The sequence below is a fragment of the Monodon monoceros genome, unplaced genomic scaffold (assembly GCF_005190385.1).
Source record: "Monodon monoceros isolate NGI ecotype Baffin Bay Population unplaced genomic scaffold, NGI_Narwhal_1 Super_Scaffold_16, whole genome shotgun sequence".
Lineage (NCBI taxonomy): Eukaryota > Metazoa > Chordata > Mammalia > Artiodactyla > Monodontidae > Monodon > Monodon monoceros.
The window spans coordinates 61,006,370-61,032,865 of record NW_021703772.1 but is presented as its reverse complement, the minus strand read 5'-3'; the positions used below and the strand labels follow the sequence as shown (position 1 = coordinate 61,032,865).

The window sequence follows — 26,496 nt, the reverse complement described above, 5'->3', positions numbered from 1 at the left end:
CCCCCACATGTTATATAGTATTAGTTACATAGCATTAATTGAACCCTTACTGTATAATAGGTGATTTAAATACCATTGTGTCTAATCCTGACAACAAATCTTGAAACGTTATGACAGTGCTCATTTTATAGTTGGAAAAAACAAGCTTAGACAGGCTAGATGATTTGCCCAAGGTCACAGACCAATATTGATTACCTTCTCCACCATTAAAATGTGAGGTTCATGAGGGCAGCATCTCTAGCACCTAGAACAGTACCTGGCATATAGCAGATGCTAAATAAATATTTGCTGAAGAATTAACCTTGTTGGCTGACTCCAAAGCCTTAGCTCTTTCTGTAATGTCACCTGCTACTCTGTCAAATGGTCTTTTGAAGCATCCAGAAGTAGTACCCTCTCATGGGTGTAACCCATGAGAAACTGAGGTTCTAGGAGATGAAGTTAATTTGCCTAGAGCTAACAAGGATAGCTGGGCCAGGACTGGAACTCAAGGTTCCAGACTCCTAGCAGTATTTTTTGTTGGCTAGTCTGCACGGAGGCCACGAAGCAGACACAAGCTATAGCCCACTTTCTTTCTCCGAGAAAATCCACGGAGTCTGGCCTGAAGAGAAACAGTTAACAAAGAGTTCGGACGAGGGAGGAATAAATTAGGAGTATGGGATTAACAGATACACACTAACATATATAAAATAGATAAACAACAAGGATTTACTGTATAGCACAGGGAACTATATTCAATGTCTTGTAACAATCTATAATGGAAAAGAATTGGAAAAAATACATAAAACTGAATCACTTTGCTGTACACCTGAAACTAACACAATCTTGTATAACACTATACTTCAATTAAAAAAAAAAGTTACATCCAAGACTTTCTGCCTAGAAAGCAAAAGGCAACCTGATGCTGGAAGAAAATTATGTCCCCCAATAGATGAGTGGACATTTAGGGTTACCTTCTTATTACACCAGAATTTGATGTTTTGAGATAGGGCTAGTCATGTGGTGATGTCTAACCAGGCAGCAGCAACCTGACAGAAGCTACTTCATCACACAATTGTTTTTTTCTCCTAATCATATTACTTCAAATGGTCATGGGCCTTTAATTTTTCAAGGAAGGGATATGTATTCAATTAAACATCTTAAGGTTATACAGACATCATATATATATACATTTTTTTGGCCAAAGACTTTTTTCTTCTCTTTTTTCATACCAAAGAAAATGTCTATGTATATCCTACAGTTATTATAAGTTAGTAGCTATGGCAACTCCTATATCGATTTGTTAAGTACCCAACTTAACACAGTGTCCCTATGCTAGGTATAGTGTAAGACAAGTAAGTAAATATATATGTACATAAGTTAAAAGTTTACAATATTCCATACAGCATTAAAGAGGCCATGTAAAAGTAGATAAACTTATACCAAACCCACAGACAATCAAATAAACATATTATTATCTGATATAATGGACAATGAAATATTTATAGCTATATAGGTCAAGGGACTAGCCCATCTCAACTGCCATTCCTTTTTTACTTTCAGGCTATCTTTCCTCCTTCTTTTTTATTAAAAAACAACAACAAAAAAACTTCTGAGTATTTTCTCTGTTTTTCTTTTCAAAGCATCAAAATCAGTGGAGACAAACCAGAGCCTATTCTGGTTACATCCACCTCAGAAATCCCCAAACCTAAGTATCTGGCAACAGCTTGCAGAAGAGCCATACAAACTACTTCTGGTGGGGAAAGAAGTCATCGACCTACTAGCAGCTCATGTGCTGACAAAGCCCCAACAAAGGAGATTATATGTGGTCATAACAGCCACATGGATATGCCTTTTGCAGCTGACACATCAGTCCCTGGATTCTCACACTGTGTCTGCTGTATGCCCTGGCAAAGCTCACTCTGAGGACACCGTGGAGAACTGGAGCCATGTTTTCCTATAGGAAAGGAACAATAGTTCCTGCCCTCATCTCCACATTTAATAACTCCACATTGTACAGTGAAATCCTTGGCAAGGAAAGAAAGAAATCAAGCCTGGAAGCCAGGGACAGCTGCTGTCACTGGAAGGGATTCGTGACTGTCTCTTGCCCTTCTCTCTCTTCCTCAGTGCACTTTTGCTCCCCCTTAATTTTTCTATCGTATACATCTTTTATTGTTTTCTAAATATAGACTTGCTAAAACCTCAGTGGAAAGATCGTCTATTGAAACCAGAGTGATAGCAAGTAATGTGCCGGCAAATTGCAAAACAAATAGAGGGTACACTCAGCACTTTTGCTTCTGCTGCACAAAAGAACCCAAATAAGGCTCCTGGAAACATGGGTTGAGTAATCAAGTCTTTTTCCTGGATGTACAACCGCACAGCTTTGGGAGATAACGAATTCAGCTCATGTAACTGTACACTCATCTAGAAGAGCAAAAGGAAGCACAGAAAGCGAGAAAAGGAGAGCTGGCCAAACTTTTAACTGCTTGCCCTCTTTCTGCACCTGCCATGGCTCGCAAGCGTAATATCATGTCCTCGCTGGCCACCTGTCCTGAATTCTGAGACCCCAAGACACCCATTGCCCTTGGAATTAAAGAATTACAAATGGAATTTTTGTACCTGCAAATTAAAAAAAAAATAGGTAAGTGAGAGAACTTAGAAAAGATCCTTTGAAATGTTTCTATCACCCTTGTCAGGCTGTTTTCTGCCCCTGGTGAATGCTAACCAGACATATGAGTAAGGGCTCCTGAGGACCATTTGGCTGTTTTACTGAAATTAAATTTGGTTCCTACAGATTAACCATAAAGACATGCATTGGCTGCAGGTGTGCCAAAACCAGCGTTAGGAGCAAACCCAGCAAATTTTGTGGAGATGGCTAATGACTCCTGCAAAATTAATTTAAATTGAAATAGGATAAGAACATATGGAAAGAATCAATCATTCCCCATTTTGAGCGAATATTATTTTAGTATGCATAGATTTCTGATATAATTTTCTTTCTTTCCCTTAAGGGCTGGGATGTACTCACACACTAAGTCTTCTTGCAAAAGAAAAGATTTTCTTTTTCCCCCAGGAAAGAGGATATATGTGTTTCATAAATCTTTTTCCTTGTCTAATGCCGAAACATACATCTGGGGCTTCACAGATACTGATAAAAGCCCTTGCAGAAAACACAACTCTGTTCTCGGGGTAATTATGCAATCCTAGTGGCTGGACACTGGCTCTGGCTTCCATTTAGAATAAGATCTGGGCCCACTTATTATGCATGTCCACATTAACTGGACGATTTATAGAATTTAAATGTGAAATGAGGAGAAAGCAGAGAGGCAATTGCAATAGAATGGAAAATATAAAAGAAAAATATTTTTCAAGTGTTTGGAAAGAAATGACTACATTAACAAAAATCCCACAGCCACATGTTCACAGGCTTGTACTCCCATTTCATGTGCAAAGCCATCTCCAAAGTTTGGCTCCAGTTTTTCTGGAGGAGAATAAGACAGAAGTAGACACACCCATTTTAAGGGGTGGGTTCCCAGAGCAGGACACCAGTGTAGTCCCTTCTTCTCCATAGACATTCTTCTAATACTATTTATAGTTTATGTACCTAAGTTATTTATACCTTATTCCAGAAAATATTTAAGGTAACGTTATTGATATAAATCCACATCAAACACAAATATTTACTGGTATTTATTTAATGATATTTATTCATTCTTTATTCAACAAATACGGATTAAGATTCTGTTCTGCACCAGGTATTGTGTTAGGTACAGGGTAGGGGAGAATACAAAGAAGAATGTAGACTAGCTCCTGGCCTTGGGGACCACATAATTCAGGGATGGAACTGCCACATAACCTCCTAAATTTAAATATAGCAAATTCATTCATGCAAAAATGATCTACTGATTTTTTCTCCTCTTTTTACTTTGGACTTATTTTCACATGTATTTATTGGACATCTATTATGTGGCAGGCAGTATGCTAGGAATTGGGGATATAAATTTGGATACAAAAATCAAAAGAAGAATTTCAAAACAACATTCCACAATTCTAGGGACAGCAGATGAGAAGTCAGAAGACATCTATTTGTAATATTGTGCCAGTGGAGGTGGAGAAGAGAATTCAGAAAATTAAAAAAAAAAAAAAATCATTCCTATGTGGCTTTGGAAGAGATCCTAACTTTTGTGGAAAGCAGGGAAATAGGGAGTGGTGACAAACTAATGACTGTCTAATTCAATTTTCCTTAGGCTCATGTTATCACTAATCTCTGTTCCCTGAGCATTCATCAGCTGGGGACAGGGTGGGGATGGGAGGTTGGTGTCAAAGATTAAATCCAGATTCCAGTAGTCGGTTTTCAAACTTTAATTGTACAAAACCCACAAAAGAGATCATCTGGAATTGGGGGTGGTAGGGAAAGAAAGGGGACATGAGGTAGCCAGGAAAGGAAGTCCTCAAGAGAAAAGGCAAGCTGGAGGAGAGTAAAATAAAAGACAAAGTCAGATAGTAACAGACCAAAAGAACAGCACTCTTCTTCCAGCCTTGCTGACTAGAATCCTGGTGTAAGCACTTAACCAAGCAATCAGTTTATGTGCTCCATCTGCCTAGCTAATCCCTAGGGGGCTGTGACTACGTTCTGGTCATCCCGTATCTCTAAACCTCAGCAGGGTGCCTAGCCCAGAGTTGGCCTTCAGTAAGTGCTGGTTAAGTAGATAAGAAAATGAATCAAGTGAAGGAGAGGACAGAAATAAGTTCAACATGCATATGTATTCTGTGCACAGGAGGCTTTAGCTGCATCCTATAAGTTTTAGTAAGTTGTATCTTCATTTTCATCCATCTCAAAGTAGTTTCTGATTTCTTCTTTGACCCACTGATTATGTAGGTGCATACTGTTTAATTTCCACATACGTGTGAGTTTCCCAGATTTTTCCATAGGAAAATGATACTGTAAACTGCCCTAGTCTGGGAGGCCCAAGAAGAACACCATTGGGAGAGGACATGAGTGTACAGATTAGAAAAAGCACAAGATTTCCTGGTAACCTCTGCTCAGGATAAACTTATCGATATAAACCTGCCCTTCAGCTCTCCACCCAGAGAACACAGATGTGTTCAGCAAGTGAATATTCTTCCAAAATATAGATGAAATATATGTCCAATCACACATGATCCCGAACACAGAAAGGCGTGGCACATAGCACAATCAGGATTCCAGGCAGGCCATAGAGCATCATGGTTAGGAGCTTAGGTTCAAATTCCTATTCTGCCATGTTTTTGGCTGTATGATCTTGGGAAAGGTGCTAATTTCTCTAGGTTTCAATTTCCTCCTTTGTAAAATGGGGATAATAATAGTACCTATCCCATAAGGTTATTGTAGTAATAATAATAATCACATAAAACACAGCACCATAGGAAGCTTTCAATAAATGTTAGCAGGTATTATTGTTAGCACTTTGGGGCTTGGAGTCTGAAGCTTTCAATATCAAATATGCTGCTGTATGTGTGCCCCCCTGAATAAAGGAACTGGAGCCATCCTTCCTGAGTTTGAATCCCTGCTCTCCCACATAATAGCTATTTGACCTTTATCAGATTACTTAACCTTTCTGTGCCTCAGTGTCCTCATTTCTAAAAGCGGGGTCCAAAAGACCTGCACAAGGTTATTCTGAGTAGATGAATTAATATAGGCAAAGCTCTTACAATAGTGCCCTTCCCATGCTAAGTAGCCAGTCACTGCAATGATGAGACTTAAATTTTTATTAAGGCAACAGACAAAAACCAATAAAGAGACAATTAAAAGTTACAAATTGTGGTAAGTGCTATGAAGGCAGTAAAATAAGGCTGAAATAGGGAATGGGGAGGGACACCTAATTAAGCTATCAAATGGTCAGGGAAGCCCTTCCTGAGGAGTAAACATTTGAGCTGACAGTTAAAGGAGGAAAGGACTGAGGAACATTCCAATCTCAACCTTGCCAAGAACTGAAGGAAAAGCCTCTTAGGCATAGGGAACAGAAGAAGCAAAGGCCAGAAGTGTATTTCAAATTGAATTCCTAACAATATCTGCAATCGTCACATTCTTTAACATATCATGTCTATGTATCTTGTTTATATCAGAAGCATGATGTAAAATGATGTAACATGATGAGACATGAGGACATGTGCCAAATTCACATGCCTGATCCTTGCTGGGTACTTCCTTGAGCTATGCACTTGTGTTACGGTGGTCTACTAAAGTGCACCATTTTATATGAGAACATGTGTAGATCTGAATTTTTATAAGAGATTAATGCAGACCTAAGCCTTCCTAATTCATGATCATTTAAGACATTCAAATAAAAGTACAGAAGAGGCAGGAGGACTCTTATTTTTAGGCTTTTGCACAAAAACAAATTCACCTGGCAGCACAAGTTGATGATGACTTGTTTCCAGTGTGGTCACAATTTTGATATGGAACACGTGTGTGTGTGTGTGTGTGTGTGTGTGTGTGTGTGTGTGTGCATGTTGTGTTTTAGCAGAGTCTTTTAAATAGTTAGGAAATATATATATTTAAAACAAAGGAAGAAATGTCTATGGAACCCCTAATTTCACTAAACTCAGTGTCACAGACAGTTTGAAAAGTACTGTTGCAAAAATATCCCAGGTGGGAAAAAATTAATTTATCACTGTCCTCCATTCTCTCCCCATTGGCTACTTTTATTTCATTCATTCATTTAACATGTTTATTGAGCTCTGTGCTAGTTATTCTTCAACTTCTGCCCCCTCCTGCTCTAATCTATTTATTCTCCACTTTACTCTGCACTGCTTAGGGCCCTGGGAGGCACATCACTCAGGGTCCCTTGCCCTTAGGCTTTTGGTTCCCTACAGCTGGTGGGAGCAGAGCAGAGATCAAAGGTGAGTTCTCTCCCTGCTTGGTTCCTGGTTCTGGCAGTGACTGGGTCCCTCTGTAACTAGAACTGCTGCTAGGTGATCCTCTATGGCACCTCCAGGGCTCATCAACTCTAGTAACATCATTTCCTCCCCTTCTTTTTTAGACTGTTAACTGCTCCCCTCTGTTGCTAGTGTCTTGGTGCTTCGGCCTCCTCTGTGGATTTCTTTAACCACACTTCTGTGAATTGTCCCTTCATTAACATCTCTTCAAAATCTAAACTGAGTATATCTTCTTTTTCCTGCTAAGACTCTGACTTGAACAAGCCTCTGCTATGTTCTAGACCAGTCCTGTCCAATTGAAATATAATTTTAAGCTTTTTACTAGTAAAAAGAAACACATACAATTAATTTTAATAATATATTTTAACTCATATTCAAAACATTATCATTTTAATGTGTAATCAATATAAAAACTTAGGAGATATTTTACATTCTCTTATTCATATGTCGAAACTCGATGTGTATTTTACATGTCTCAATTTGAACTAGCCACATTTCAAATGCTCAATAGCCACATGTGGCTGGTGGCTACCTTACAGGATAGTGCAATTCTAGATACTGTGTTGGGGCTGGAGATACAGAAAGGAAAGATCTTATCCCTCCCATCATGGAGTGGATGCTCCAGTAAAAAATATGGACAAGCAGACCATTACAAAATAATGTAGTAAATGCATAATCAGTGCTATGCATAAGATGCTATGGAAGCAGAGCTCTCTCTACCTGTGGGGTTTAGGGAAAGAAGATAATAGGGAACACCTGAGTGGGTCCTGAGCACTGATTAGGATTCCGCCAAGGAAAGGAGAGTGGAGAGAGCAATGCAAGCAGATAGAGAGTCCTCACCTTTCCATCTGCCCTAGCTACGTCAGGCCTTTTGGACTACATCTGAAATGGATATCCTGACCACTTAGAGTACAGTTGAATCTCCCTAGTTATTCTGGTACAGATTTGGATAGATCTCTGTAGTCTTAGGCTTTGGGATGAAAAGTTTTCAAAGGAAACTCAACTAGGCGATAATGGGGAGGGTGCTGGTGAGATATGTGTGTGAGGAGAATGCCTATAAACAGACACATTGAGAGAACCTGGATCCATTTTCCAAGGTAACGAGAATCTGGCCACTGATTGGCTTAGTTGGTTCAGGTTCCTGGGCACAGAGCCCAGTTTTATTTTCCTTATCTCATCTGTTGCCCTTGCTATTCTATAAGTGTTGTCACTGGACAGATATTAAAACTCACTGTTCCTATCTTTTGGATATGCTTCTTTGTTGTTGTTTGTTGTTCATTTATTCTCCTTATATGAGCCTCATTTCTTCAGCGGTTCTGAGGACTTAAGGCTCAACATCAACATCCCCGAAGTCTGTGTCTCATATGAAAACCCTACTGCCTTTAGCCAAATATATCTGTCTTTTCCCATTTCAAATGCAGACTCCCTTTAGGGCAGCTCAAAAAGTTCCTACTTCCTATCTGAGAGGCACTGCTGGTTCTCTGCCCTTTGAAGAGAGGATATAACTTAAGTGACAATAAGGAATGGTCACATCTTTTCTGCCTCAATTCACCTTCGCAGCACATACTTCATCAGATATTTCTGGAAGACTCACCTGACTCTCCTGAATCCCCCAACTTGTTTTCTAGCATAAAAGTACTTCACACAGGGCTTCCCTGGTGGCGCAGTGGTTGAGAATCTGCCTGCTAATGCAGGGGACACAGGTTCGAGCCCTGGTCTGGGAGGATCCCACATGCCGCGGAGCAGCTAGGCCCTTGAGCCACAACTACTGAGCCTGCGCGTCTGGAGCCTGTGCTCTGCAACAAGAGAGGCCGCGATAGTGAGAGGCCCACGCACAGCGATGACGAGTGGCCCCCGCTTGCCACAACTAGAGAAAGCCCTCGCATAGAAACGAAGACCCAACACAGCAAAAATAAATAAATTAATAAACTCCTACCCCCAACATCTTCTTTAAAAAAAAAAAAAAGTACTTCACACATATAACAATAACAAAATAGAGCTGCTCACCTTTCAAGCCTAGGGCCTTGTGCGAGGTTCCTCTGATCCTGTTTAGGAGGTAATAAAGTACGCTGCAGATCTCTTTGGGTAATTTCACAGTGCTTAATGGCTGGTGAGGATTTTTAAGGATACCCAAACAGTAATGAGAGAGGAAAGGAGGATAACTATTCTTAGATACTAAAAAAGAAGTATGTGCTTAACTCAGACAAACATTCTGGAGCCTTTCTGTATGAGCGGAGCTCTGATTTCCAAGAGGTTGGAGAGCTATGGCTGTTTACATCCTTTGTCTGCAGCAGTCAGATGGTATATACACTGCAGCCTTATTTTCCTTGTCTCCTTCTTAAGTCAACCATAAATCATTTTCGATGCCGAGCTTTCCACAAAAATTCCCTGTGGTTTCTTACGGTCTCACACTCCAACTATCACGTTGCGATTTCCACTGGCAATAATGTCAGCATCTGTTCTTCATATCAGCACTATTTGCAAATACTTTGAGACCAAGTCCTGATTACTACTCAAAAGTTCAACTTCTGTTTTCTCAGAGCCAAAACACATACTGTATTATCCAGTTTAAATAGTTTCCAATCCTCATCTGGGCAGCGGCCTTTTTCAGTTCCTCCCACTACTCATATTACTATTTTTAAATTTCTCTTTATCCTTTTCTTTCAATTCATTCACTGTATAGACGATTAACTTGGGTCTTGAACATGGCTAACTTTGCTCTTCTGAGCTCCCTATATCCCTTCTGAATTTCCCCCCTAAGGATTTCTTCCATCCATGCTGATGTGGACTCTGAGTTCTCTTACTCCCAAAGGCAATTTATTTATTGATGCCACCTTTTTGTTTTTCCTGAGTGGTCTAAGTCAGATCTCAGTGTGCCAGAAATCAGGCAATGATTGCACACAAAGAGTCAATTACTCTTAAAGAGAAATTTCCATGGCTTACATCTGGCTATCTTTCATCTCTCTGGCTTAAAACCTCCACAGTTTTGTTTATTTGCAGTGTGCATGTATTTACATGGTTTGTTTTTGGTTTTGGTTTTATAAGTGAGTGTATGTATGTGGTTTGGTTTTGCTTTTGGTTTTGTTTATTTGTTATTTTTCTAAATGACTTGGTTGAACAGTTCTTCAAGTGAGCTGGGCGTGCCATTCTAGGCACTGTCTGCAATAAACATTTTTATGAGCTACCCCTTTTGCATAGACACTGTGTTTCTGGATTTGTGAGAAAGTATGTACTCATATGCTTGTGTGTGTGTACACATACACATGCAAAATATAGAAATTAAAACAAGAAACAGGAAGCTACCTTACCAAACCCAGTAGACTGAAGGACTTACATCTATATTATATAAAAAGGTCTTCTATAAGTTAATCAAAGATAGGTATGCATTTATATAAGAACTAGAAAAATCATATAAATTATAAAGAAAATCACTAATATATTATTAGATAACTAATACCAGTGCTACTACTAGCTCTACTTCTAACTTTTTTTTGAAGGCCCTCCATGTGTCAGGTACTCTTCTATATGCTTTACATTTAGAAATCCATTTAATCCAACAATAACTCTATAGATAGGCACTATTATTAGTCTGTTTACAAATGAGAAAACAGAGAGTCACAGAGAGGTTAGGTGACTCATCCACGGTTGCACAGCCAGATAAATGGAAAAAGGGACAATGAAAAAATTCACAGAAGATAAAATGCAATCACAAATGGAAAAATGTTCAAGATTGCCAGTAATCAAAGAAATGTACATTGACAGTAAGTATCCTTTCATACTACACCTTTGACGAGGCTGTGGTTAAACTGTCACTCTCAGATATAGTGAAAACAATGTAAATCATTGTAAGTTTTTAGGAAATCCGTTTGTCAGTACTTATAAACAACTGTAAAGAGACTCTCTTGAACTCAGTAATCACATCCCTAGAATTTATTCTTTGAAAGTTATTCAAAAGAAGACTCATATGAATAAAGTTTGCTGCAGCATTTTTATATTATCAAATATTAAAAGCAATCTAAATTTATAAATACAGAAGTACTTAAGTAAGCTATGGTACATCAATGAAATGGAATATTATGTAGCCATTTAAACTATAATTATGAGTGATAATGATAATATAAAAGCATTAGATAATGTTAAGTAAGGTAAGTCAAATATAAAATTTGACCTATTTGTAATTATATAAAATTATGTATACATATGCTCAAGAACCAGAATGGAACATAAAATGAAAACACTTGCAAATGTTAGGATGGCAAAAATTTTTTTTCCTATTTTTAATTGCCTTTATTTCTGTAATTTCCCATATGATGGCAAAACCAGGAGTTGGGACAGAATAGAAGATGCTGTCTTTGCCTTTTGATAATATATAATTTAGCTGAGAATTTATAGAATCATTGACTTTTAGAGCTGAAAGGGACCTTATCGGACTCTTTGTTCAACTCCCTGATTTTACAAATAAATACTCTGAGGCAGAAAAAGATTGACTTGCTCAATTGCTCATATTTAATTAGGAGCTAGAAATTACAAACCCAAAATGACTCACAATCATTTAGGGTACATTTGTTGCAGAGAAATTAAGTTATTAGGACCCTATCTTGAAATATATTATATCCATAAAAATGACTACTAATTCTACTTTCTTATCTGCATTATCAACTGCCTCCTTTCCCACCTGAAATAAGCTTTATGCCAAAGCAAGAGCTCTAATTCTTGACTGTATGGTACACATCATGCATATTTTTGGCATTTCAAAGAATGTCAAAATATTTATCAAGAAGATGAATATTTCAATAACAATACGGAAGCTGCTAGTCATTTTCCTCTGATGGTAACAGCAGGAATTCAATTAAGATTTGATAAAACAAATTGAATTTCACTTTAAAGCATTTTAAAAAATGTTTCCTAACACTGACTAAAAATCTATTTAAACCTCTTAAAAACTAATTTTTGGGATAGGGGCTTCCCTGGTGGCACAGTGGTTAAGAATCCACCTGCCAATGCAGGGGACACGGGTTCAAGCCCTGGTCTTGGAAGATCCCACATGCCGCAGAGCAACTAAGCCCACGCGCCCCAAGTACCGAGGCTGCGCTCTAGAGCCCACGAGCCGCAACTACTGAGCCCGTGTGCCACAACTACTGAAACCTGCGTGCCTAGAGCCTGTGCTCCACAACGAAGAGAAGCCACCACAATGGGAAACCCGTGCACCGCAACGAAGAGTAGCCCCTGCTTGCCGCAACTAGAGAAAGCCCACACGCAGCAATGAACACCCAACGTAGCCAGAAAAAAAAAAAAAAAAAAAAAACCCACTAATTTCTGGGATAAAAATGAAGAATATAGGTGAATATATAAATGTTTACACAGGCCTTGTAAAGAGGCTCCCATCTACTCACGCATGATCACAGAAGAAAAACAAGTCTTCAGGAAAAGTAAGACCCACTTGGCAGGTGAAGTTCTCTACTCATAAACCCATTTAGATTATGATCAATTCTGGCCGGGCTCCTCTGAAAGGACAAATGAAAAAGAAAAAACATGGGAAGAGGCTAAAGAAATTTTGGAAGTTGCAGATTGGTGTGGTGATACTAAAGTTGTTCTGGTGCATGTGTGTTGGGGCCGTTACCTCATGCCCCCATGGCTGATTTGCAAGAAGTGTGTATAAGGACAACTTGAGGTCCTCACTGCTGGGATTCTAGCATGCCTGGGCAGAGTGCAGTAGTACAGTGAGTTTCCTGGGGCATCAACCAAATAGCGCCAGCAGCCAAAGTGATAGTTTTTGTTTTTGTTTTGCGGTACGCGGGCCTCTCCCATTGCGGAGCACAGGCTCCGGACGCGCAGGCTCAGCAGCCATGGCTCACGGGCCCAGCCGCTCCACGGCATGTGGGATCCTCCTGGCCCGGGGCACGAACCCATGTCCCCTGCATTAGCAGGCGGACTCTCAACCACTGCGCCACCAGGGAAGCCCAGCCAAAGTGATAGTAACGGCTGCTCCCACCAGTACCCTGTACCTGAGCCCTCGGCAGCAGCAGGAAGCAGCACCAGCTTTGGGCGCTGGGACAGGAGCATGGGCTGGGTGGAAAGCCCTGGACGCCATTTGATAGAAGAGAGCTGTTGAGACACTCTAAGGACTGAGGAAAAAGATAATAAGACACAGATAAGGAGTAAGAGAGGAAGACTTTTAAGTAGAAATTGCTTATACATACAATCAATAGGTTTTTTTTGTTTTCTGATACGTATTTTATTAATCTCTCGTTCTCTCTCTCTCCTCCTCTGTGCCTCTCTCTCCCCTCACTATATTTCTTTTTTTGTCCCAGGAAGTTAAGAGATTTGATATACTAAGAAGACCTTTCCTGAGTATATAATCTGTAGTTTCAAGTTAATATTCATATATGTAGTTCAAAACCTATTCAGATTTAACTATCTGACTCTACTTTTTTACAACTCCAAATCAGTTCAAAATCCATGGAATTCTATGTGATAGTTTCCTTTAAGTCATACCCTCAATGGTCCTCCATCCTGGCTAAGTATCAAAGTCTCTGAGAGAATCACAAACAAACACCAATTCTCAGGGCCCCCGTGGACGGATAAAATCAGAATCAGGTGGTGGGACCTGAAGCATCAAAACGTGTTAAGAGCTTCCAGGTGCTTCTAATGAACAGCCAAGGTCGTGAGATCCATTGCTCCAACAGGAGTTAGAAGCTTTCTAGAACAATTCTAGTTTCAATATGCATATGAATTACCGGGGGATCTTGTTAAAATGCAGATCCTGATTTAAAACGTCTGGGATGGGGACTGAGCTGAATTTCTAACAACCTCCCTGGTGATGCTGATGCTGCAAACCACCTTTGAGTACAGAAAGGATCTAGGATAATTAGGTCCAGAATAGAGTGGGCAGAGATAAGCAACTAACAAAATAATAAACTTTTTAAATAAAAAAGAGCAAAACAGAAAGTGTGTATAGCCTCATTTTACATGACCGAAACTTTTAACTTGGTCACAGAGTCTAAAGAATCTAGATATTCTCTAAAGTCAAGGAAATATTGAAATTGGTAGCACGGACCTTTCTATATTGCCTCCTACCTCCCAGGTTTGCCATGTGTGTCATATTTGTGACACCCCTTAAGACCAAGCCTTAGGGACCACAGTTGGAAGGGATATTTGGATTGAAATAGCAGGGAAGCCAAGGTAATAGGTAAGAAGATGAGCGTGAACTCTGAAGGGAGATGTAAGAATCAGAAAAGGGAAATGAACTTTTTTGTCCAAAGGCAGGAGGCAGAGAGCTGGAGTAAATGCAGTGCCTAGAATTCCAACTAAGACCCTCAACAAATGCTGGGGTGGTTTTTTTCTGTTGCGCCAGCACACTGTGTGGGGAGAGTCAAATGTAACACATTTGCTTTAGGTCCTCTCCATTTACCCATCACTCCCAAGCACAAGGGTTGGTGGAAGGTCTGAAACTTTTCCAGGTCTGCTTGGTGAAGGGTTTGATGGTACATTCTTAGTGGTGGGTGTTACGAGAAGGTACTATGGTGGTGGGAGCCCAGGATCTCTTGTACTTAAGCCCTCTCTCCTGGGAGTGGGCAATGAGAGTGTATGCAAAATGCCAGGCTGAGGCCAAGTGGGCTGGGCATAGTGAAGACTGGTGGAAGGCAGGGTGGTGTGTATGGAAAGTGGACGGGAAGGGCAGAGAGCTAGAGACAGAAGGCAGCAAGTTCATGATTTGGGAAGGCCAGGCTGAACACCAGGGCTAGTTTTTGTTTTTTAACTGTGGTAAAAATACACATAACACAAAACTTACCATCTTAACCTTTTTTAGTGTACAGCTCAGTGGCACTAAATACATTCACACTGTGTTACCATCACCACCATCCATCCACACAACTCTTTTCATCTTGTAAAACTAAAACCCTGGCAACCCCAGTCTACTTTCTGTCTCTATGAATCTGAATACGGTGTCATATTCCAAGAAATCATTGCTAAATTCAATGTCATGAAGCTTTTCTGTCTCTATGAATTACATGTACCTGTAAGTGGAATCATACATTGTCCTTTTGTGACTAGCTTATTTCGACTACCATAATGTCCTCAAGGTTCATCTATGTTGTTATAGCATGTGTCAGAATTTCCTTCCTTTTAAAGACTGAATAATATCACTTTGTATGTATACACCATGTTTTGCTTACCCATTCATGTGCTGATGAACACTTGGGTTGCTTCTACCTTTTGGTTATTATGAATGCTGCTATAAACGTATATGTACAAATACCTCTTTGGGTCCCCACTTTTTAACTCTTTTGGATATATATATAGAAGTGGGATTGTTGGGTTACATGGTAATTCTACTTTTAATTTTTTGAGGAACCACCATACTGTTTCCCATAGGCACTGCACCATTTTACATTCCTACCAACAGGGCACAAGGGTTCCAATTTCTCCACACTCTTGCCAACAGTTATTTTCTGTTTTTAGATAGTGCCATCCTAATAGGTGTGAGGTGCTTTGCAACTGTGGTTTTGATTAGTGATGTTGAACATCTTTTCACGTGCTTACTGGCCATTTGTAATATCTTCTTTAGAGAAACATCTGTTTAAGTCCTTGGCTCTTTTTTTTATTTTTTTTGCGGTACGCGTGCCTCTCACTGCTGTGGCCTCTCCCGTTGCGGAGCACAGGCTCTGGACGCGCAGGCCCAGCGGCCATGGCTCACAGGCCCAGCCGCTCCACGGCATGTGGGATCTTCCCGGACCGGGGCACGAACCCGTGTCCCCTGCATCGGTAGGCGGACTCTCAACCACTGCACCACCAGGGAATACCCTTGGCTCATTTTTTAATCGATTTTTTTGTTGTTGAGCTGTAGGAGTTCTTCATATATTCTGGCCATTAACCCCTTATCAAATATATGATTTGCATATATTTTCTCCTGTTCTGTGGGTTGCCTTTTCACTCTGCTGATTCTTTTTATTTTTTTCGGGAGGGGGGTAGGAGTTCATTTATTTATTTATTTTTGCTGTGTTGGTTCTTCGTTTGTGTGCGAGGGCTCTCTCTAGTTGTGGCAAGCGGGGGCCACTCTTCATCGCAGTGCACGGGCCTCTCACTATCGCCGCCTCTCCTGTTGCAGAGCACAGGCTCCAGACGCGCAGGCTCAGTAGTTGTGGCTCAAAGGCCTAGTTGCTCCGTGGCATGTGGGATCCTCCCAGACCAGGGCTTGAACCCGTGTCCCCTGCATTAGCAGGCAGATTCTCAACCACTGCGCCACCAGGGAAGCCCCTGCTGATTATCTTTTGATGTACAAAAGTTTTACATTTTAATGTATTCCAATTTACCTTTTTGTTGTTGTTGCCTGTGCTTCCTGTGTTGCTGCCTGTGCTTTCTTATTCCAAGAAATCATTGCTAAATCCAATGTCATGAAGCTTTTCCCTTATGTTTTCCTCTAAGAATTTTAGTTTTAGGTCTTACATTTGGGTTTTTATCCACTTTGAATTAATTTTCGTATGTGGTATAAAGTTAGGGTCCAACTTAATTCTTTTAAATTAATTAATTAATTAATATATATATTTTTGGCTGCGTTGGGTCTTCGTTGCTGCGTGCCAGCTTCCTCTGGTTGTGGTGAGCAGGGGCTACTATTCGTTGTGCTATGCCAGCTTCTCATTGTGGTGGCTTCTCTTGCTGCGGAGCATGGGCTCTAGAGCACAGGCTCAGTAGTTGTGGCTCATGGGCTTAGCTGCTCTGCGGCACGTGGGATCTTCCCAGACCAGGGCTCGAACCCGTGTCCCCTGCATTGGCAGGCGGATTCTCAACCACTGTGCCACCAGGGAAGTCCTCAACTTAATTCTTTTGCATGTGGAAATTCAGTTTTCCCAACGTAATTTGTTGGAAAGACTGTCCTTGCCTCATTGAATGGTCTTGCCACCCTTTGCAAAAATCATTTGAGGATGTATGCAGAGGTTTATTTCTGGGCTCCAAAGGGGCTAGTTTTTGAATTTATGTGATCAGGTGATGACTGTTGCCAGAGATGAGCCAAGTTTCTTGCTTGTATGACCAGATCAGGTGAACAGTGTGTGGGGTGGGGCTTTGTAGCACTGATAGCGGGAGTTTGCAGCTCTCTTGAAGGCAGCTCAGACCTCATCCCAATTGTGACAGGTTGGATGGGTTGTGGTAATGCAGAATGGTGCTGAGTGGTATTATAAGTGGAAGCCCTAAATGCTGTGGCAGGAGGTGATCTATGTAGAAGTATGGGCAGAATTATTAAAAGGGAACTTACACACAAGAGGGTCTGTGACACAGGGGCTACACCTTGTTTCACACGATTTGTTTGGCTTTTGCTGGGTAGTACGTGACTAGATTTATTCACGGAGGGCTTTGAAAAGGGTCTCAAAAAGTAGGGTGCAAATTAATATGCTGGGGTTGGGTAGACTACGGTGGTCGAATGGCAGTGGCCAGCTGAAGCCAAGAGATTTAAGTAGGAGATACCACATCTCAGACAAATGGTCATCCATCCTAAGTTGTGGGCATCCGAAGAGCAAGGGCCGAGTCTTATTCATTCCAGCATTGTGTCTGGCAATTTCTGGCACACAGTGGATGGATGCTTAATGTATGTTTGAACTGAATTGAATGTAAGTCAAGAAAACAGCAATAATTTGAAGTAAGGAAACTTAACTCTTCATAGTTAGGAAAATTTCTTATGGCTAATTTAAAATGTGTATATTATAGGAAGAGTGCATTTCTCCTCCCTTAAGAAAAGATAGACTTGATCACCATCCTTTGTTTAAAAAAAACTATTAATTACCACTTATTAAGCACCAATTATCTCCAGGCATCATGTCTTGCACTTGATGTGCATTATATTTAGTCCTTACAACAATCTTCAGGTAAGCAATATCATCTCCAATTACTGAGGCTCAGAGATGTTACATGTCTTGTTTAAGGTTACACAGCCAGCAGGAGCAAAGCTAGGATTTATATCCAAATGGGCCCCATGTTTCTTCTCTTCTCTGAGAACTCTTTTTACCTGTTTCTACCTGGGAGCTATCATTCTCATCCTGTAGCATGCTCTTCTTCTAGGGTTAATAAACACATTTTCTTCAGCCTCTAATCATGGCCCTTGTAACAAACTATCACTAATCGTTTATCCGTCTCTGGCCTTTCCCCAAGTTCTCCATGTTCTTTGAGTTTGGCATCAATCTAGCATTTAAACACGTGGGGGAAAAAATTACAAGTTTTGACTTCAACAAAAGAACTGAATCATCTCCCTTTCCATTTTACATTGGCATAGAAACTATTTTGCACTGATTCACATATTCACAAAAAGTCAAAATTTTAAAAAGTGAACAAATAAAAGGAACAATAACCACCAGGAATCCTGGTGACAGCTGGGTGGTGAGGTGTGGTTTTGTGTACTTAACACAGACAACTATGTGAAAAGGATAGCAGCGAAAAGCACTGAGCACCTGGACCAAGCATTTCTAGGTGCAAGAGCCCAGGCCCTGGCATTGTACTCTCTGAGGTGAAGAGAGACAACAGGGCTCAGGAGGCAAAGCTGAACAAATACTGTGACATGGATTTTTAGTCTCCCTGTGGTTTAGAGCAGTGCAGCTCAAGGGATGGGTTGTGACTGGGTGCTGGTCTGGGAACTGTTTCATTCCCAGTCTGTGACAGGGTGAGCAGAGAGACCGAGTAAGGTTATAACTGATGAATCTAGTAAAAATCTTGGGCTTGTCTCTTTCCTTTTTCCTGTTCAACCCTTCATTCCCAAAACCTAGAGCAATGCCTGACATGTAGCTGGTAAGCACTGGCTGACAGGGCAGTAATATGGAGAGATTGTGGGCAGAGGGCAGAGACCAGGAAATAATGCCAGAAACTGGAGTATATCTTTTTTTTTTTCCCTACTAATTCATCTTTATTGTGTTTTACAAAAGTACTGGTCTGTGACAGCTTGGAAACGGACAAAACAAAACAAAAAGCAACTACTGGTCCTTCGCCTCGGGTAGTTTGAGAAGTGCTGGTGTACAGTGAGTCAATGTAGAAGCGGTGCTTGGCCAAGTTGCTAGACCTCCTGGCCATTTATTTAGCAATCTAGTAAAGGTTTAAGTGTAGTAAGGTTCCTAGAATAAGTCACTGGTTATAACTTTGGAAGTTCATTCTGTTTGCAGTCCCCGGTATTCTAACCACATACAAGTGTCAGTGCCTACCCTGCGGATTCCACCCATCACTAAGGCAGATGCTTACAGACCAGGTAAGCTGCCACAGGCTTACAGGTAAATGCTGAGCAGATGACTCAGCAAGTGACAAAAGGACAAAATAGAGTCCACTCCACATTGCTCTAGTCTCGGTAGATGTGGGGTATGCTTTACCCAGCACTTACAAAACGTTTAGGTAATTCCCACTCCTGTTGTTTCTCACCATGCGGAGGGACAGCAACTGGTCTCTTCAGTCCTGTCTTCCTCATTCCTGGGAGGGGTGAAGTGACTTGGCTAAAAAGTGAATTTGGGAAATGAATTAGGCATGTTTAACCTAGTCCTTTTTCACTCTCTCTTGGAAGCCAGCTGCTCTGTAAAAGGCTCTACAGGGGCAGACCCCCCATGGGTAGAGTCTCGTGGCTGTCCAGCTGTGGGTCTTGATTCTGGGGTTCAGTACTGGGGGGCAACTGTTTCCATGCACCCTGAGCCATTCTCTACTGTACCAGCTACATCAGTAATTAAGCTCATGTTTTAGTCTTCATCTGTTGGCACCTCAGTCTCTCAGTTGGTTTAAAATGTGGGCAGGGAACACAGGAATAGTGTTTTGGGGGGCTTCTCAAACCTCACCAGATGGTGGTGACTGCATATCACGGTATTGTCTCATAGGCTATTCTGGCCTGTATTCTTTACTTGCCCTCCATTTATTTCCTTGCAGAGGGTCAGGAGATCTTAATCACTTGGTGACTCTATTACATTGATACCTAATCTGTTCCCTTGTGCAAAGTAGGAGCTAGACCTTTCTCTGTCACACTGGGGAATGAGGACGATCTTCTGGCTTGGCCAGTGTCCCCTTCTGCCTGCACCTCTCTGGGCGTGTTTATCCTAAAGCTGCACCCCATCTTTCCAGGTTTATGAACATCAATAAACTCATACTTTGTGACATGTCATGATGGAAAACAAGCACAAGGGCTCTGGAATCAAAAGTAAGAATCAGATAAAGGCAAGTCTTTGCTCTTCTAAAAAGTATCAAAGGGGCTTCCCTGGTGGCGCAGTGGTTAAGAATCCGCCTGCCAATGCAGGGGACACGGGTTCGAGCCTTGGTCCGGGAAGATCCCACATGCTGCAGAGCAACTAAGCCCGTGTGCCATAACTACTGAGCCTGTGCTCTAGAGCCCATGCACCATAACTACTGAGCTTGTGTGCCACAACTACTGAAGTCCGCACACCTAGAGCCTGTGCTCCACAACAAGAGAAGCCACCGCATTGAGAAGCCCGTGTCTGCAACAAAGAGTAGCTCCCGCTCACCGCAACCAGACAAAGCCTGCGTGCAGCAACGAAGACCCAACACAGCCAAAGATAAAAAAATAAAATAAAATAAAAATAAAAAGTACCAAAAAAAAGTATCAAGAACAAAATGTCTTAATGGCTATTTCTGTGATATAATTCAGGTAAACAGAAAAAGAGCTCATGGCCTCTGCAGCCTTCCTATTCCCAAGGCTCAGTGAAGTCTCTTTCTTTGGTTCTTCCTGAGCCAGGCTAGGAGGCATTTAAGCTTACAGTCTAGTTCTCTGAGGTTCAGTTTCAAGTCACTCTTGCTACAAACTTCTCTGACCTTGCATTTTTCTTTGGGTCACTGGAACAGTATTTGGCTATTCTGCCTGTGGACACTGCCCACTTTCTCTAGGCCAGTGTGCCAGACGCTTCTGCTGGTAGCCTTTCCTAATGGTGACTGTTTCTATGTGTCTCGCTGAGCTTTAGAGGAATGACTGACCCTAGATTCCGCTGTCATCATTATTGACATGGTACGCTTCTTCAAACGGACCTTGTCTATGCCAATAACTTTGTCTGTAACTCCCCCCATATGGTATTTTATTTGCCATATTATTTTACATTATAGATTAAGTCCTTAAAGACAACGCCCACCTCGATGTAGTTAAGACCTTTGTCAGTCAAGGTTTTCTATTTTTATCATTCAACTAACCTTTTACATTAAACACCTTTTAGGGCTTCCCTGATGGTGCAGTGGTTGAGAGTCCCCCTGCCGATGCAGGGGACACGGGTTTGTGCCCTGTTCCGGGAAGATACCATATGCCGCGGAGCGGCTGGGCCTGTGAGCCATGGCCGCTAAGCCTGCGCGTCCGGAGCCTGTGCTCTGCAACGGGAGAGGCCACAACAGTGAGAGGCCCGCGTATCGCAAAAAAAAAAAAAAAAAAATCTTTTAATGTAAAGAATGCATTAATATATAAAAATATAGGCTCCAGGTTTAGAAAGCCACTCTCTTTGGAAAGTTACTGACACTTCATAACAAACTATTAATAAATACCCCAAGGCAGGATGAATCAAGAGTAACTTACATTCATATATAAACATAACTATAGTATAGATAAAGTTGCATAACTAGAATAAAATTTAATGTAAATGTGCCAAAGAGAAGAAAGCACGAGATTTATAAAGCTTACATGCAGTCAGAAAATGTTCAACTGAGTAATAACAAAAGCTTCATTAACTTGGCAGTCTTGGGGACTTAGAAAGTGAGGTAGCTCAAGCCAAATTCCTTGGGTGTTACAGTTCCTCCTGTCCCAGGCCAGGCAACTGGCAATTGAACTGCAGTAGGGGTAAGCACTGCATGTGTTGTACATCGTTTTCATTGTAGGTAAAAACCAGCAAACAGGGAATTCTTTATTCTTAAGAGTTTCCCTGTGCCCATGTTCAGCTTCTGCATGCACTTGGAGGAGAGACAACCCTATTAAAATGTCTTTTAAAAAGCTAAAGCTAAATGACTAAACATTAAAGCTTTGAGGAATGGGGGGGGAAAAACCTACAAGGAAAGCATCAGCTTGTTTATCCAGGGAATGAGCAGAATTTAATTCTCATTCCAGCATGGGGCTGCTAGGCACCCAGTTCCTTTCACTCTGGGTAGAAAACAAATCCCCAAGTTGCTACCGAGCCAAACTTTAAAGGCCAGTCAGGAAATGAGCAGCACTCCCGAATGGGAAAGGCTGGATCAGTGTTTTTTCTAAAGTAAACAAAAGATCTGCAAAAGTATTTCCTTGCGCTATTTGGCAAGAGAAAGAAGCACCTGGAGAGTGAGTTAGGAAGAGAAAGCCTATAAGACAAGGGAGTAAAACAAGGATGGTTATAATGAAGCTTTGTCTTTGTCTCACTAGTCTCCAGAGCCCAAGTATTCTATTACGAAACAAAGCAGCAAATGAAGAGATGCTCAGAAAGACTGGTTGATTAAGAATACATTCATGGAGAGGATAAACAGAGTAAATGCTTTTCTGGACCCTGAATTTCATCTTTCATTTGGATTTTTTAAAAAAACCTTTAAAAATATCTTCCAGAGAGTCAAAGTGGAATATATACATTAAAATAAATGAGGGCTGTGAAGGAAGATGTATGAGCAGGGAGAAAAGCTATTATCCTTAGAGGCAGAAATTTCCTTGCTTCAATGCAGCATGTGACACTGGCAATTTCAGCCATTCTCTTTCAGTGCAAGTTCCAAATGCTGCTTAAGGGGACGCTGTTCCAGCTCACCTGAGGGAATGCGGCGTAACTAAAAATGTATGGAGAGCTATCACGTCTGTTCAGCAGGACAGCCTCAGGAGAAAGACGTTACTCTCAAAAGGCAGGAGGTGAGAGAAATGAGGCTGCAATTGCATAGTGTTCCTTGTATTAAGTACACAGCATTTAAAAAAAAAACAAAACCATCAACAAACTAATGCAAGAGACTCAACAGCATCTCATCATTAATTTTAGGAAGTTACACAGTTTTAGAGCTTTTTCTCAATGAGAAAGGCTTAGACTTTGCCCTTCCCCAAAGTTTTTTGAAACAACCAACAACTGATATATAAAGATTAAGTAAGAAAAAAACTAATATCTTTTTCTGCAATGAACTAGGAAGTGTCACATAAAGGAGCAATGGGTTGAAAACACTGCCAAAAAATTTGTGTAAGGATAACAAAACTCATAGTTTTCCTGGACTAAACCCCACCAGCCCAAGTAGGAGACATGTTTGGGGATTTTTAGGAGGCAATGAACAGCTCACCTAATTTAGCAGTTAACACCTGATAGAAAAGCATATCTTTTCTGGAGTCCAGGCTCTACTTAGTGCCTATCTGCTGGAGAAAATCAAAGATAAAGACATAAATCACTGGGATGCCAAGGACACAGCTAACTAAATGCTATTTGTGACTACTTGAAGTCCATGTGCTCCTAAATATTATTTTTTTCTCCTTATGTAATGTTAACATGTATTTATCCATTCACCTGCCTCTAGCTGTTCCTGACTAAAGGTTAAGTGGTTGTGAAACCACATGCACCGTAGAATCCAAAGCAGCTGTTTTAAACTCTTGGACAGTGGTGGTGCCTTGTAGCTTGCTTTTGATGAGGTCCGGGAGCAGCTGAGGGTGAGCTGTCTTTGACTATCTGGAGGTTTTAATGTCCTCCATGCACATCATGCCAACCTGGTTTGCCAGAGTTGGGGTCACTGTGCCCTGAGACACTTCAAGATGGTGCTCAAGGGAGCTGTGCTCTACCACCACCTGGGCCCCTCTGGCAGGTGAACTTGCATTTTCAATTTGATGCTGTTTTTCTTACCCTCTGTAGGGACTCACACACAGAACTATTATTACTTGCATGTTGCTGACTCATACGCAGAGGAAAAAGTAATTTTGTCTTAACACCTCTTCCCTGTCATTTAAGGCATATGTTAATGAAAGATAGATTTTGGCATCCACTCTCCTCTGCAGCTTTGAGGCCACAGTATATATTCATTATAAATGAAGATGCAACTGTTATTTTACTTCTATTTATATTTATAACTACACCAAAGCCAACCTGCAGGTAACTTTGGGCTCTCTCAAATCCCAAGCCATATTCCACGGAATGCTCAACATGTCAGGCTTGAATTGGCATTATTGTACATACAATGTTTTAAACAAAGATGTTCTCACTCATTTTATTATTGACACTCCCTGATCACGTATTTTAGATTATGCTGGAGTTGATCCCTTTGAGGGTTCCCCCTACCCCCTTGCAGTACAGACTGATTTATTTTCTTTAAGTGAGGAGTATGCAAGTGATGGGTGCTCTGTGTGCTCGCAGGGGAGCCAAGTGGAAGGCTGAAGCCCGAAGGGGGGTGGGGCGAGAGCAGAAGTAAACATATGCAGAATGCTGAAAAGAGCTGACTGCAAGCTTTTGCTTTGTCATTCCTCTTCGTTCCTTCCCTTCTCTTCCTTCCCAGTTTGTAACTGTGGACAAGTACTACCTACCTATTTCATAGAATCACTGGATCTAGAATGAGCTGTCTCCTTGAAGATCGTCTGATCCAAACTCCCACCCACTGCTATAATTCTCCGCTTGATTCAGGAGCTCTTTTTCTTCTCCAGCAGCTTTCCCGAACAGCATTTGAGTCTATCAATTAAAAGTGTACTGATGAGACTAGATGTTTTGGAATCAGACACTTCTGGGCCCAAATTGTGTTTCTGCCACTGACTCGCGGTGATATCCTAGGCAAATTACCCAATACCTCAGAGCTCCAGTCTTATCTGTTAAATGGTTACAGTAAAAACTAATTCATAGGAGTTTGAGGATTAAATGAAGGAATAATGTGGTATATAAAAGTGTAGTGTATAAAAGACTTAGCACTCAGAGGTAAATTAAGAGCAGCTAAGCGGTTCAACAGGAACTAGGACCCATGCTTCCTGTCTGACTTGCAGGCAATATTTTTCCATGCATTTTACTGTCTTTCTCACAAGGTCTCATAAAACCACTGAAAAAGTTTCTGTTGCTGGAGTGCTCTGTATGCTGCCTTGTAGACTGTAAATACTGTTATTAATAACAATACCTCACATATATTCAGTGCTTTAGATTTTACAATGCACTTTTCACAAGGAAGGGAGGTGAATACCCACACCAACACGTCTACTGATGACTAACAGAGGCAGAAAGCAGAAGAAGCAGAGGCTCAGAAAAAGGCCTATTAATGATGCAAATGTGAAGTTATCTGCACTTGTGAGGAGCATAACAAACATTAAAACCAATTAGAAGTAATAATGCGTGATATATTCTGGCTTCAGAAATTGGCTTTGATGAGTTGGAAAACCAGAGGAATACAGCATAGGAGTCTGAGGGCAAGAATTTAAGTCACCTGATGTTGAACGGTTTACATGGTCCTGATGCCCCGGAGGGCAGCTCTTCGCATACGGGTGAATAATTTTCACGTACAAGTGAGTATAGCAACGATTTAGACTGCATGATGGTAGAAACCTCGATGTATTCAAAATTTAGAGACAACGCATCTGGAACTGAGACAAGCAAAGCAAATAAGTTCTCAGAAGTCAACATTAGCTGGGTGTTTCAATACGACAAATGTGTCATACCGAAATGCAAAACTTTTAATAATAGAAACCGCTACCTTGGCTTTCTCACAACCTTATGAAACAGTACTTCATGTGTGTGAGAATTTTTACATTTGGAAAATGCTCAAAAGTGAATTTTTATAAATGGAGGAAAACAGAGGGTGCATTTTTAATATAGCATCTTTCATTGTTTCTGTATTATAAAATGAAGGAACACATCTTTTTCTGTTAGAAAGAAAATAGTCCTTTTGAAATTTCAGCTCCCTCAGCAGATGAAGTTTTAAATATCAAACTCTGCCTAACTGACTAGTCCTAGCTCCATAGATGTGAGGGAAAAGATGAGAATTTCATGCAGTTATCAAATATTTTAAACTAATACCCAAGCAGATACATTTGCAAAATTTCATAATTTCTTAATATCTATAGGCAATATTCCAAATCAGGTCTTTCTCTTATTTTTCCTCTGCCAAAAAAAATCTACATTTTGTCTGGCAGCAAACTCTAAGTAGGGGGTTGATTCAGGTAGGCTAAGGGAGAGAAAGACTGACCAGACAAGCAGAAGACACTGATAGAAATGGCCCATTGAGCAGCCATGTGGAATAGGAGGTCTATGCTAGACACAGCCCAAAAGAGCCCAGTTTGTGTCTCACAGTCCAAATTTGGTGGATGTATTTTTGAAGTTTCTAAAGGTTAACTACATGCTGTAATACATTATAGAAAGACACGGAGCAGCATTTTACTGTGCCAGTCAAGAAGCTGGCTTGAATCTGCTATTTAGGACAGAGAGAGACAGTACGATTTACATGTATGAGGATGTGGGAATAATTTTACCTTCTGTTGTTTTTAAAACCACCTTGGGCCATGAGTTTTAAATTGAGACACAAGAAGATCTGCTGGGGTTCCCATAGCAACATTAACTTATCTAACTGCCCTTGCTGTACGTAATACCTTCGTTACTAGTTTGGCTTTTAAATATACACTTTAATTAGGAAAACAACTGAGTTGAGTCTCAGGCAAATTTTGACTTTTACATTTACTGCATGTTTAAACAGAAACCTTGATATTGTACTTCT

At 40.8% G+C, this 26,496-nt stretch overlaps 1 protein-coding gene across 3 annotated transcripts in view; it reads right to left on the bottom strand.

The window, feature by feature from the left end:
• The window catches only part of METTL8 (methyltransferase like 8), a 152,168-nt gene that overhangs the window by 46,595 nt on the left and 79,077 nt on the right, over positions 1 to 26,496 (bottom strand). Inside the window, exons 12-14 of one of the 3 annotated variants that reach the window (XR_003793864.1) lie at positions 25,213 to 25,369; positions 12,900 to 13,019; positions 12,288 to 12,398 (exon numbers count right to left, since the gene is read on the bottom strand). Coding sequence is in view for 1 of the 3 variants with exons in the window: in XM_029224745.1 (XP_029080578.1) it covers positions 25,349 to 25,369 (21 nt within the window). In the remaining 2 variants the exon portion in view is untranslated. Of the gene's footprint in view, positions 1 to 12,209; positions 12,399 to 12,899; positions 13,020 to 25,154; positions 25,370 to 26,496 lie in introns of those variants that run through there. The other 2 variants (XR_003793863.1, XM_029224745.1) reach the window with 2 other exon arrangements.